Below are 13549 nucleotides of genomic sequence, written 5' to 3'. Positions count from 1 at the left end.
ATCTCCTTGCCTGGGCTCCCTGGGTATGGGCTCTTGCTGGGAACGTGGTATTTTCCAAAGACAAATGTCACATTGTAAATTGTGCTGATGAGCAGCCCTCGCTAAGAACAACTTTAAAGACAATCACCTGGTGAAAACACTAATGATCTGAGGTCTTCTGTGGGGACAGCATAGCTACAGACCCTTCCTGCTCCTTCTCATCCACCAGCCATAAATGACAGAGCATGCAGTCAAATTAAGGGATTTTCCCCTCCTTTCCACTCCACCATCCACAAATGTCTTCTGTGAATGTTTGGTCATTGCAGTCCAAATGCAGCTCTTTCCAGGCTTGCATTTCAGAGCAAGGACGGCAAGATGACAAATGCAATTTAAACAAATGGCAATGAATGTAAAATGTCTGTTCATCCTACTTGGCCACACTAGGCTTAGAGATGAGTTATTGCAATGCCTGATGCGTGATTCAGAGAAAGTGATCCTGTAAGTCAAACATAAAGAATTACACCCTTTAGAAAAAAGGAAAGCAAGTTTGTCATTCAAATAACAATTAATTTCTGCTTGCTTTCCAGTCACAAAGTATTTATTCAAAGGCAGCTCCACAATTCAAACAGCACAGTATCCCTTGCCGGCTCTTCCTCTACTATCTCTGTTCTCTGAATCATACGTGCTTGAGGGAGTTGATGGGGGACGAATATAACACAGTCTGATACAAGACAGGACTACAACACAGGAGAAGAGGTTTCACTGCACAGGACTTAATAACGGAGCTGGAGAGAGTGGCATTTCCAGCACCCGCAATCCCCTGAAGCTGTTCTGCGTTTCAATACGTGACTCACTGCAGGCCATATGGGCTGGTAACGCCGAGTCCTCACCACACAGGAGGCAAAAAGATATGAAAAAGGAGAGACAGAAAAGTTTCTCCCCCACAGCCCTGGCAGGAACCGAAGCCTTATCTCCAGGTGGTTTTTACGGGTCAGTAAAGGTGGGTGCAGTGGTGATGCCAACATTTTACTCTTTCTGGCCCTGATGCCTCTTAGTTTAGTGGGACAAACTTAGTGCCACATCAGCAATGCGAGCGGTAGGAGCCAAAAGGCTGGAAGAGCTGCTTCCAACCCACTCATCATGCCCTGTAGACAAGAAATAACTCCTGAATGAGCCCATAAGCCTTCAAGACGACGCAATAACTTCTTTTCCTGATAGTTTCCTCTCTGAAGAGAGACTGTCCAGAGATACCTGGTCAACCATACCAATTACCCCAGCCCAGACACAGGCTGGGTGTGGGTTGCAGGCCAGACAAGTGCAGGTCCACTGACCTCTCCTGTTCCATAGGGGGTGCATGGTCCCACCATTCGGGGACCATATGCAGACACCTGTTATATGGGGGTGCGAGTGGCAGGAGAGAGGTGGGGGGGGTTGGCTCTCGGGTGCCTTCCTGGCTTGCAAAGTGCACTCAGTTGCTTGAATGCATTGAGCGCCTAAAGTCATCGCAGAGCTCAAAATGCCACAGTCAATTTACATCGCCAGCAGCTCTGAGCAAGCTTTTTCAAAAGCAACCAGGAGAACACACCACTCTCAGTGGGGAGCTCTCATTTAAATAAAAAGGAGTCATTTTCTGCCGGATTTCCAAATATCACCACCTTGCAGCCTGGTCTCGCTACTCTGGGAGCCATCTGAGAAACTGCTGCATCAGTTCCTGGCCTCTTCCCAACCACCCTACGCAACACGGTACAGCCAGGAAGCGTCCTGCAGATGTTAGTTTGGTTATAAACACGAAGTCTCAGGTAATCCTGGTTCTGGGAGGTGGGATTTTAAGAAGGAACAGCAAAAACTGATATTGATGGCAAACCAATGGGAGTTTGTAGCATGAAAGGGCAAGCTGAAGTCTCCCTCCATTCTTCCTTCAGCTCAGTAAAGTTCAAGACAAATATATGATGGAAAAACTGGCTAAACCCAAGACCAAGCAGCTGGCTTAATAGAGGAAGATTCATGATCTTCATTTCTGAAATACTCTGGAAACAATTATGGCCAGTCAAAACCCCACTGAATTTGCCTACTATACTTTGATTATGGCTTACATTTGCTACAAAGCTGTGTTTCATGTGCTTGAAAAGTTATACAGCCTCCCTCTTTGGGGACTCCATTGTATCAGATATTTTGCAGCACTGCCAGAAATAACCAAACCCTTCATGAACTAAAGGGTTATTGCTGGCATGGAATTTCCTTTGTTCCAATTACAGAATCTCGGTTTTCTCTCTTGCTTCCAATTGTGCTTTCATTGTTTATGGTTTGCATGATTAAAACAAACCACAGTACATTGGCAACAGCAGAGAAATCTGAGACTTCTATCTTGAAGAAAAGAATCTGGCAAGGTGCTAAAAATATATTAATTTGGAATTGGTATAAAGAGAACAAGAGTTATGTGGGTTATTTAGATTAATGTAAAAGTTTGTCTTGAGAAATCTGGAAATTGCAGTATCTAACAGTAATATTTAATGTGCTTACAAGTTTTGCAGCAGGCAAATGCTGTCATTCTATTCAGAACAGCTTGAAAGGAATATATTCATGTAAGCAGATTATTAAACACTGAGTATCTAGATTTTAATAGGCTTTTAGTATTAAATGCTGCAAAACCCTGATACTATGTATAAGGCTCAAATCACCTTTGAGATTCAGGTGCCTAACTCCCATATAAACTGAGATGAGTTCGATATCTCAACACCCACTTGACTTAAGCTGAAGTCTTTAAATGAGCCAATTATCCAGTCAGGACTTCAGTGATAAGAATCACCCTTTGGTTTTTCTCTACATTGGATGGAGATAAGAATAAGAGAGGCTGGACATCATCTTTCACCATCCAACACCACCAGTGTGAGGGCAGGTCAGAGGATGGGGCATGAAGACAAACAGAGGCAAGGAAAAGCATGATGGCAACCTTCGCTTGGGAAGGTTCAAGCTGTTGCACACCCACCCTGTCTACATGTCCAGCCCTCTGCTATCTCAGGGAAGTGCCTGTCAATTAATTGAGCCCAGGAAAGCTGCAAAGAGGTGTGCAGGGATGCACAGAGACAGGGGGGAGATCCAGCAGGTCCGGTCCCCAGCTACCATGAACAGCCACACGCTGTGACCCTCCATAAGATCTTTGCAAGCTGTGGAATGTGCCGCATGTGGCTTTTGCTGTGAATCTCTGTGGTGTCCCATAAAAGCATGATATCTTTTTGCACACTTTGAAAAGTGTGAAAAGCAGTAATGTGTTGCTTTTTATTTCTAATTCCCACTTTGGCTGATGTTCTTCACACGGCAACAGCACAGCACAAGACACAGGCAGTACTCTGTGTGACCAGAAAAATCAACCTTCCCTGTATAGTTGGCACTGTTTGCAAGCCATTATTTCAAGGCAGCATGTCCTAAACCCACATAAGGGGTGGTGATCAAACTCCTAACCCGCAGATCAAACCTCAGGAAGGAGGATGAATTCTTGCCATTAGATGGTCCAACCTGGAGAAGTAAATGAGATGGACAAAGGGCCACCAAGTAAGACTCAGTTAAAGAAAATGAAGGATGAAACATATGAAAAATACTAGAATACACAAAGCAGGATGAGTGATGCTGATTCATCAGCACTTAATTAACACTCAGGTACTGCTTTAAAGATGTGAGAGGTAAATAGCCACAGGCTCTAGGAACTCAGACAGGCCCATAAGGGTGTTCAGGCCAGGCTCACTGATATGTAGCAATGCCCAAACAGCTTTATCCATCATCTGCAGAACCAGACATGGAAATGTGTGGAAACACAGCATACACACAACCATCCCTCTGGTCTTCACATGATTCTACAAAGCTTTCGGCAGCTTTGGCAGGTGCTTTCTAACCTATCCCTAGGGTGGGATAGGAAGCGCAAGATGTCTCCCCTGAGCCCCAACAACCACTCCACAGGGACCTGGCTGGTCTTAGATCTCCCTGTGGATGTCCCAGAAACCCAAAAGTGTCTCAGGTTGCACATGGTGCCCACGCTCAGGCAACTCAATCCTGCCCCGAGGTGAAACATATCCAGCTACAGCAACCACACGCAGCAGGTTAAGTGCAAGGCATGAGCGTCCCCTCCTGCCGAACTTTCAGCCAGGAAGATCTGATTTGCAAAAGCCAAGATCCAACAAAACAAGAAGGAAACATTAAGATGTGAAATATATTTTACATGCACAAAAGCTAGAAAATCAGACCTGTCTTTCTGGCAGCTGTTACAGACATGGGACAACTACCTGGTCAGCATCCTGAAATTAATATGAGATATTAAAAAATGCCAGGTTTCTTGCAATAAGTGGCAAGCTGGAGTTTGATGACAAAAAAGTGCACATCAGTCTGGGAGGAGAATTGCGGCAGCCGTGCCAGAAACACTCGAGTACAAAATACACATTCTCAGAGTAGCTTGGGAAAGAGCTCCTAAGCAGTGAACAGCTGCTTGGCTCCCTCTTGGGGAAAACATTGAATAATGACACTGGTGCTTTAGAGTACTCAAGAAACAGTACCTTAAATGCTCCTGATTTTCAGGAATCCTCACAGACTCTCTGAAAGAGATGCCATGCTGGGAAGTCCAAGCATATGAAGCAGTCAGTTTTGGTTTCATGTGAAACAACACAATCGACTTTTTGGACAAATTTGATAATTTCTTTGCTTCCATTTGAAACAGATTTTACAAATGGATCCTGGAAGAAAAGCACCCTGGACTGTTATTTTAGTTCAGCTTTATTTAGCTGAGTTCTCCCTGTATTTTATTGTCAGAAGCTCCACCACACACAACACCTTTTTGCAGCCTATGGAGAGGAGAGGGTCACCCTGGGAAGCGTTACAGGTAGAGATGCTAAAAACACAAAGTGGGTTGATGTATTTAAGGGGCAACAGCTATTTCCATTTTGTACGCCCTTTTGCTCTCCCTCCTAAACACCCTGCCATTGCAGGGTTGTTCAGATTTCCTCACCCCAGGTCCTCCCCTGCAAAGCTGCAGTGTTTACTGGATTGTTTCAAGGCAGTTTTAAATAACAATCAGTGAGATTATATTGAAATCACCTTTTTTTTCCCTCAATTGTTGTTCTTACTTAGGCATGAAAACTCAATATTTTCCAGAAATAGGTACAGATAGAGGACACATTTTTCTTCAGGCAAATTAGGTACCTATTATTAAGCATGTGATCTGAGATGCTTGAGCAAATTTTTTCAAAACATAGTTTGATGCTATTTTGGTCCCTTCAGCATTGTGGGTCAGTATTGCAAGTACAGGCTAATTACTACCTGAGGTTACTGATCAAGAAGTCATAATTAATCCCTCAACATTTCACCACTTCCTGATTTTATTTCTATTTCTTCCCTTATGCAAACTACTTAACAGCAAAGGATGCTTTGCAAAGAAGGGTGATTAGAGGAGATTTATGTATAATTATAAAAAATACTTCCAAGTTCTATTTCCACATTCTTTAACATTCCTGAGGGGCAATTTTTGAAAGATTAAAAAAAAAAATCTCCATTTCTATTAACACTTCCTTCTCCTTTACATTATTAATCCTGTACTTGTTTGTCTTCATGAACCTCACAGTTACCACCAGGACATCCTCAGAAGTGGCAAGTGGCGCAGGGAAAAGCAGCCAGGGCATGAGCTGGACCCTGGTGTGACGGGCTCCATCCACAGAGGACAGCCAGGGCTCGGCTGAGGGAACACGCTCAGATGGCAGCAGTGGCATCCCCAGAGCTCAGTGGTCCTGATCTCCTCTAGCACAGAGCCACGGCCAAGGAGAAGCCCACCAAGGCTGTCATCCTTGTCACTGCATGGATGGGGTAGGAGACAGCAGCCACTGCTGTGCTGCCCCCCGGTGCGTGGCGGCAGATGTCCCCACTGCTGCTCCACTAGAGCCACCCCTAGCACCACGATGCCCCTTCCCATGGGAGCACGGCTGCGGTGGGCTCCCGCTGATCTCCTCTTGGCTCACCACTACCAGCCTACCCCAAGCAAAGCCAGTCAGGGCTGCAGGGTTTTCACAGCAGAATGCAGCAAACTCAGCGGAGGGCAGCGCATGACCCCTTCTCCCCACTGCGCAAACTTCGCACATCCCTCTGAGCTACAGCAGCAGGTTCTGCAAATGTTTCTGAAGGGAATGAACAATGTCCCATACACAGACCACTACTGCGTCTGGTCAACAAAAGGGGGAAGGGAAACATGATTCACCTCTCCATGATTTCTTGTCCGTTCCAGCAAAGACTGTTGTTCTGAACAGTGGAGCTGTGGTTGCAGATGTACTCTGGCAAGCTGCTGTAAAAACCACTATAAGACTTCAGCTTCGTAATGAGTTCCCTGGAAGAAAAGGGGAAAAAGATAGTGCTCAGTTAAAAGAAGACGACTGGGTTGGTACTTTTTAACCAGTGAAGGTAGTCAAACAAACACAAGAAACCAGGTGGGTGCAAACAAACTATGAAGCATCAGACTTATTTCTGACCTCAGGTAGCATTTTGCATCATCCCTTGATTTTATTCAGTCAAGGGCTGAATCCATGCTTCCTAGGGCAAAACTGCCTGTGACAGGAGGGATGCTGGGGCAGCAGGACCTCAGCCCACCCATACAGCACACCAAAGCCTATAAAGATGGGTAACGCTTGTTTTCATGCTGCACTGTCAAAACCACACTATTTCAAGGTATATGCTGGGCTGGCCATGGGGTCACAGTCTGCATTCAAAGGGATAGGTTACGTAGGAGGAGCTGCAGAAGCACCAGGCAGAGCGGATGTGAATCAGGCTGTACGTACACCATGCACCCTCCCTTCCCAGAACCAAGGACTTCTGTCCCTGGCAGGTCCCCTTTGGCAGCGATACAGAGGTACCAGGACATGGGCTGAACCCAGGAACTCACACCAGAGACTGATAGCCAGCAGAAAGGGGACAGAGGCTATGGGAGCAGGATGTGCCCGTTCCTCCAGCCCAGGTCTGTCCTCTCAGAGGCACTCAGCAGCTGTCATTGGGAAACACTGGCAGATTTAATTCAGTAAATGGCACAATGTACAAGAGCAGGGACGGGAGGAAGCAAGCCTTAGCCTCACAGTCTCTTGACCTGGGTTCAGTGCATATCCCCCTTCGGCAAGGGGCTGTTTCTTGGTCTTCTTTCTCCCCGGGAGGGCTGAGGAGGTATCAGCACCTCCAGCACTCCTAGGGGCATTGTCTTGGTGCCCGTAGTGGTGGGACACGACTGCCGTGCCCTGCCAGCTGTGGGGAGCTGCCCCAGCAGCCTGCTGTCAGACACAGCGAGATTGGGCAGGCTGGGGTGCAGAGGGGGTGCGCAGCTCCCTCCATCCCTCTTCGCTTCTATTTGCTTGAGGATTTCGTGGACGAAAGCCCACAACTGCCAGCTGGGGGCAGGCGAAACAAGGAGAAGACGCCCAGCTCCAGCGCAGGCAGCCTGACTGCAGCTGCCTTTTTGCTAACGAGGAGCCTGTTTCTGCTCCAGACGCAGCCCATGGAGGCAGAGAGAGGGCCACCCAGGTCCCACCCTACTCACCACAATGCAGCCTGATGGGATATGGCAAGCACCAGCCCACCCATCACTGTTCATCCCAATAAACCTTTGGCTGAGGAGTCAAAGCCACTCCAAAGGGTGGGAGTTCAGCCCACAACCCCCCTGCACAAATTGGAGGGATGATTCAAGCATTCGCCACCCGCATGAACCACCTCCTGCACTGGGCTTACAGTGGGGCAGGAGCTCCACCCAACACCGTTTTGAAAATGAAAATGAAGCAAGACCTGGGTCTTCATTTACACCAAACCTTGAGCAGGACAAGCCTTATGCTAAAGAAAACCTTCCTGGGGAGCTGAGCTCTCCTCCAGGCCAGGAGGGGAAGGGAAGTGAGAAATTCCTCCATATCTGCAGGTATGAGCTCACGTAATTAATCGCAGAAGATTTCATTAGACTTCACAGTCCTCGAAGGACATCTCCATCAGAGCAAGGGATGCGTGACCCTCCGACATGTCGAGACAACGGAGGAATGCAAGCCCTGGTGCTATATCTCATGGGAACTCTATCAAGAATGCGTCTCTGTTACTATTTAAAGAGAAATCCACCCAACTTAATCTATCCCCAGTTCCCGAAATTGCCAAGTTTTCCTGTTTCTCTTCCAAGGGCTTTTTCTCTTATTCAAGATAGCAGTAAAAGCACAGCACGCCTCTGGATGAGCTTTCAGATCCACAGAGGAGATGCTTCTCCCCAACACACCAGTGTGAGTCCACTGAATTACAGCTTCTATTTACACAGTCTCTGTGTAAAGCACAGGGGGCAGTAACAGCAGTGGAGGCACCTGCTTCACTTCAAAAATATTCAGTAAAAGGCTGTTAACATTCCTGAGCTACTGTAAAAGACTGCACAAAAAGAAAGTGAAATGAGTCCCCCTAACTTACACATACAGTGTTACGCACAATGTTTCAGGCTAGAGCCACCATTTCTACCTATAACTACACCTGTGAATATATTGGGGACTATAGCAGTGCCCATGAAATCCAGGCGTGGTGTTTCGTGTATGAATCTGGGTGCCTGGTGCGTTGCAAAAAAGGCAGAACAAACATGAAAAGCAGGAGAAAGTTTTACAAGTAAAAATAAATAAATAAATGAAAAGCCAGCCATAGAGAAGCTCTGATATTCAGAGTTAAAACCAGCTGCAGGTTTATGGGTAAGGGAAATAAGAAGCTCTTCCATCTGCTTCTATAGGGCCATCCATACAGTGACCACTCCTGCAGCCCATCCCTCGGGCACCACGCTCAGCCTGGGCACTCTCACCTCCTCCTGCTCGACAGGGTTTCTTCTTGCTCGATGCGAGCCACCTTCAGGACTTTCTTGTCAATGAAAAGATCTTCGGGGTAATTAGCTGATCGATATTGCCTCTGCTGAGCGTGGCCACACAACCGGCTGATCTGGAAAACACAAACACAGCAGCATGAGGAAACGCTGGGACAAGAAATACTGCAGGAAAAGAGCTGGTCAGTCATCCTGTCATCCCCATCTCTCCCATAGCTCTTGCAAGTGCCTGAAAACAAACCGCTGCCCTAAGGACACAACCCCACTCTTGTACAAATAGCCCATGTGTGGGAGAGAAAGCAGGAAATGTCAGGCAAGATTTTCAGGCATCACAGTGCCCCTGTGATTGTCAAAACCCCAGAGCTGCAGACGTGACCAGCAGAGCTCCTTGTGCCAGGTTAGACTCATGTTCAAGATGTTCTCCAGCCCCTGGTGAAAGCCGTGGCACCTCAGGATGCTACTCTCCACCACTCTAGCCAGACTTCTAGCAAACATCTCCCCTCCAAAAGTAAATCCTGAGATGGCAGTTCTGCATCTCGAGGCAGCCTGGCATCCACATGGACTGCACTGCAGGTGCCCAGGGATGAGCATCACACACATCATTACTAATTAAAAAAATCAGGACCTAAAATAAAGCAAGCATTATGGCTGCAGCCCAGTCATACTCTGGGAGGTCTTGATTAACAGGGCTCTATTAATGACACAAATTAGCTCATTAGCACACAGATGATTCGGTAACCGGCTGCAGCAGCAAGGGAAGGAATCCAAAATGCCTCATTAAAGCTCCCCTGTGCAGCCAATGTCCCAAGATTCAGCCAGCAGTGCTGCGGCCACCTCTGCAGATGTGCAGCCATCTCCTTCTCTGGGAGACCACCAATGGACAACTGTTCCCCCAAGGCACTGGTGCCACTGGGAAACCCACCTTTTGACCTTCCCATGCTATTCTGCAGGACCTGTCCATGCTGGGTTGTGAAGGGGTCTTGGCCAATTGCTGGACCACGAAGGCACTGTGGCTAACACTGACCCCTCTTCCCTGGAGCCTCACCCAGCCACATACTCATAAAATGCCTGTTCCTCACAGAACCTCATTTATCTACATGCCACACAAACCAAGGCAGCCAGCTAAACCCCAAGTTAGCCGCACACTGGGGGCTAAAAGCACACTCATTGCCCAAAGCTACAAGCATCTGATGTGTAAAGAGAAGAGATTAATTCTGTTCTATTACATCCTGCATTTGGGTGGGCAAATAAATTAGTAATGTCACCTTTTTCATTATCAAGAGCAGCATGGTTTGTTTGCTCAGGCAAACAATGAAGAGTCAATGAGAAACCTCCCGGGAGCCGGGGCACTGCCAGTTCTGGTTCACAGCATGGTGGGAAGAGATGCTGCCACCAGCCCCTTCTGCACCTGTGGCTGCTTCTGCTGAAGCAGCTCTACCTGCAGCTGCTGGGGGAGCAGCTTCTGCAGCATCTTACCTGTTGTTTTTTCTCCTGTTGGCCTCCCTTGGCTGTGTTTCCTCTCGGCCTTGCCAAACCCAAGACTTGCAGAAGAATCTATCAGCCCTACTGCCTTCCCTAAATCATGTGGCAGGCTTAAAAAAATGAGGGAGTAAGAAAAATGAACACCATCTTTTGGGCTGTTTTCTTTGCCTTTTGGCTTTTCCTTTAGCACCCATTGCTCTCCCATAAAATTGTCAGGTAATCCCGCAATGCAGGCAGGCGGGACTAGAAGGAAACTACAGGGCAGCAGGAGAACTGGACAAGGGCATTTGGGACACCTGAGACCCCAGCGCTGCAGAACGGGTCTGCACATCCCGTGCAACAGGCAGACTGGGAGGAGGGCATGAGGATGCACCGGGGTTTGCAGATCTGACCCCCAAAGACGCCCTCCGAGCCCACGGGGAGTCCAGAGATGAGACCTGCCACGAAACCACCTTGGGGAAACACAAGGTGTGCAAACGTGAAAGGACAGAGGGCACAGAATAAGAGACGACACAGAAGCAGCACCGCTGCACCCACGCTCTGCAGGGGCATGTAAAGCGGAGAAGAGAAACAGGAAAAGGTTGGATATTTTAAGCTGCCACTTGCAATGACTCTCTTTGATTCTCCCACCTCTGTGAAAAGCCCCCCCTTCCCTTTCCAAAGCCTGTCTTTCAGCTGGCAAAGCCTATTGAACACAGAGAGAAGAGCAAGGCCAGGATCAAGGCTTTTTTCCCCAAGGTACTGAGAAACGCTGAATGCGAGGGGCTGGCCTGAGACACAGTGTGAACAACGTCACTTCAAACAGCAAAGCGGCCGAGCAGACCAGGGCACTGAAGTACCACAGGCCCTCTGCTCCCAGGTCCTGCAGCTCAGCCACGTCCTCGCAGCCCCACTCGGCACCTGGGTACCACAGGCTCCTGAGAGGGACGGAAGCACGAACAGGATCATGCTAGCCCTGACACGGGACAGCAGATGAAGTCTTCATGGATACAAGCTGGGAAGTCTGAGCAGCGCATCCAAATTTTTACTTATTTATTTATTCAAGGACCGATTAACCTTTTCTGCAAAAAAAAAGAACCTGAAGCCCATCTTGCAGAGTCACGGTGAAATGAATGTCACTTTTTCGTCAAAAAACCTGGCTGAGACTTGAACTTTAAATGAAGTGAGAGAATGTAGAAGTAACAGATTGCCTGCTCATTTGCAGGGGCGGCATCGTGTACACTTTTTTAGAGGGAGGGAGGGATTTCACAAGCCATCTGCCAAAGTCTGTGGGCCACAAGCGGTCCTAGGACAACAGCTCAGAAATCGTGTTTCAATCTTTCCCCCTTTCTGAGTCGCCGCCGCAAGCTCAGGAACAAATTAATCCAGTTTCCCAGTCTCATCCTGACCACAACTACTTTAAAGCAAACTCCAAATCTTAGTAAGTCCAGAAAAATAGCACTGTAGGGCAGTTAGAGAAGGGACAACAAAAGCCTTAGACCTCGGGGGCAGAAAGTGAGATGCTTCAGCTCTATAGGCACCGCTTGCTTTGGCAAGAGCACCCAGGTCCCCAGCAAGGTGGGATGCCTGCAAGACCAAGAGCAAAAGGAAAGCAGCACATCTAATCATGTGTGCTAAACTAGTATCAAGCAATAGCGGTAATACGTGGCTCCCTCCCTCCACACAACCACAAATGTGCAATTCAAAGCGAATCAACAGAGTGGAACCGCTGGCTCTTCACCTCAGGCTGTGCATGCTGTCCATGGGATCATAAATATACATGAGTCCTTACCTAAAGTATATTAAGTGCAAGAGCCGTGCAGTCTCTTTTTCATGTCACACACAGTCCCAGAGCAGGCTGAAGTTTGGAACTTGAGGCCACGAAAAAAATGAATAAGTAAATCAAATGGCAGTGTGGGTTTTTTGTTCCTTTTTAAGAGAATCTGCCAGTCCTCTGAAAAACTGCCTCGAGTGGACACAAGGCAAGCAAAACCTTCCCCAAGCCCTGAACGTTTACAAGCCCCCAGAGCAACCAATACTTTAAGAGCTGAAGCTAAATTTTCCTGCCCCAGCTCATTAACAAACTCACTAATTACCCAATTCCATTAGCCTCTTCCATGCGTGCATGACCCAGGCCACGAGGGGAACACTTTGCCGATTACTACCCACCACCCCATTTCTTTACTCCAGCCATAGGGCGAGCCCATGCCCACTGGTAGGGCACAGCTCCTTGGGGAACCCACAGCTCTCCGGGACCCACCAGCTGCTGACAGTCCCCGTGCCGGATGGGGAAACAGCTGGTTCCCGACACTCTGGGGAGCCGCACAGCACATAATCGCTCTGCTTTAGAGGGAACATTGATTTCAGAGGAGCACGGGGACAAAGCTAATGGAGTAGCGCTATCAGCCCACTCTAATGCTTCCCTGTTAATTTAAAGCAAGAGGTGTCGGAGAACTGCTGGGAACCTGTTTGCAGCTGCATGGAAGCAATGCACCGTCAGCAGCTGTGCCTCGGTGCCGCTGATGGGGGGCAAAGCCCCCACGGGCACCCCCAGCCCGGCATCGCTCGCAGCACCGGGGCCACCGACCAAACCCCGGCACAAGACAAAACCCTCTTGCCTTGCAAGTCCCAGGTGGGGAAAGATTGGAAAGCAGCACACGCATGATCCTCAGCGCCAATCAGAGCATCACTTCCAAGAGTAAGAGCGTTTTAAAGGTAATTTTCTAGAAGATTTGAAAAAGAGGCTAATCAGCTTCGGCTTGGAAGAGAAGAGACTGCATTAGACACTGGTGAATACCTGCTGCTGCCGCTTCTCATTCAGCCCATGAGCTCCACTCTGCTCCGATGGAGAGTTTGCTATATTTGACCTTTACTTACACTTTACATGGAGTTTCCATTTGTCTTCTCTGTGAACCCTTCTGCTTATAGATTCATTCTCCAGGAAGACACAGTATTTTTTTTCCCCTCTAGGCGCTGGCCTCATTTTGGAAGATTTCCTCCCACAATCTTCTCTGCTCTCTGGAGTTCCCGTATGTCATTTTAATACCTATTCCCGAGTTTCCTTTGGGAGAAGCTGCACATTAAACTGAAAAGCGATTAACTATTATAATTGATTTGAACACAGCCTCTGAAAGGGTGATTTGCTACGGTATGCAGAGAAGAGCTGACCACAGACCTCAAGGAAATGTGCTGCCTTCGGAGGAAATAGCTGGCGCCCACTAAACCCTGTGCATCATCCAGCAATGGAACCCAGTTTGACCAGTAAGGTGAAAG

The 13549-nt window shown here is 48.0% G+C and overlaps 1 protein-coding gene across 1 annotated transcript in view; it reads right to left on the bottom strand.

Annotated features, from left to right (window-relative positions):
* The window catches only part of GPC3 (glypican 3), a gene marked incomplete at both ends in the record, with an annotated part of 149630 nt that overhangs the window by 49441 nt on the left and 86640 nt on the right, over positions 1–13549 (bottom strand). The window contains 2 exons of the mRNA XM_080352559.1: positions 6209–6334; positions 8798–8931. Coding sequence (XP_080208685.1) covers positions 6209–6334; positions 8798–8931 — 260 coding nt within the window. The remainder of the gene's footprint in view (positions 1–6208; positions 6335–8797; positions 8932–13549) is intronic.

The sequence above is a fragment of the Nesoenas mayeri genome (genome assembly GCF_963082525.1).
Source record: "Nesoenas mayeri genome assembly, chromosome: 13".
In the NCBI taxonomy this organism is placed as follows: Eukaryota; Metazoa; Chordata; class Aves; order Columbiformes; family Columbidae; genus Nesoenas; species Nesoenas mayeri.
This window is presented reverse-complemented; position numbering and strand designations above follow the sequence as displayed.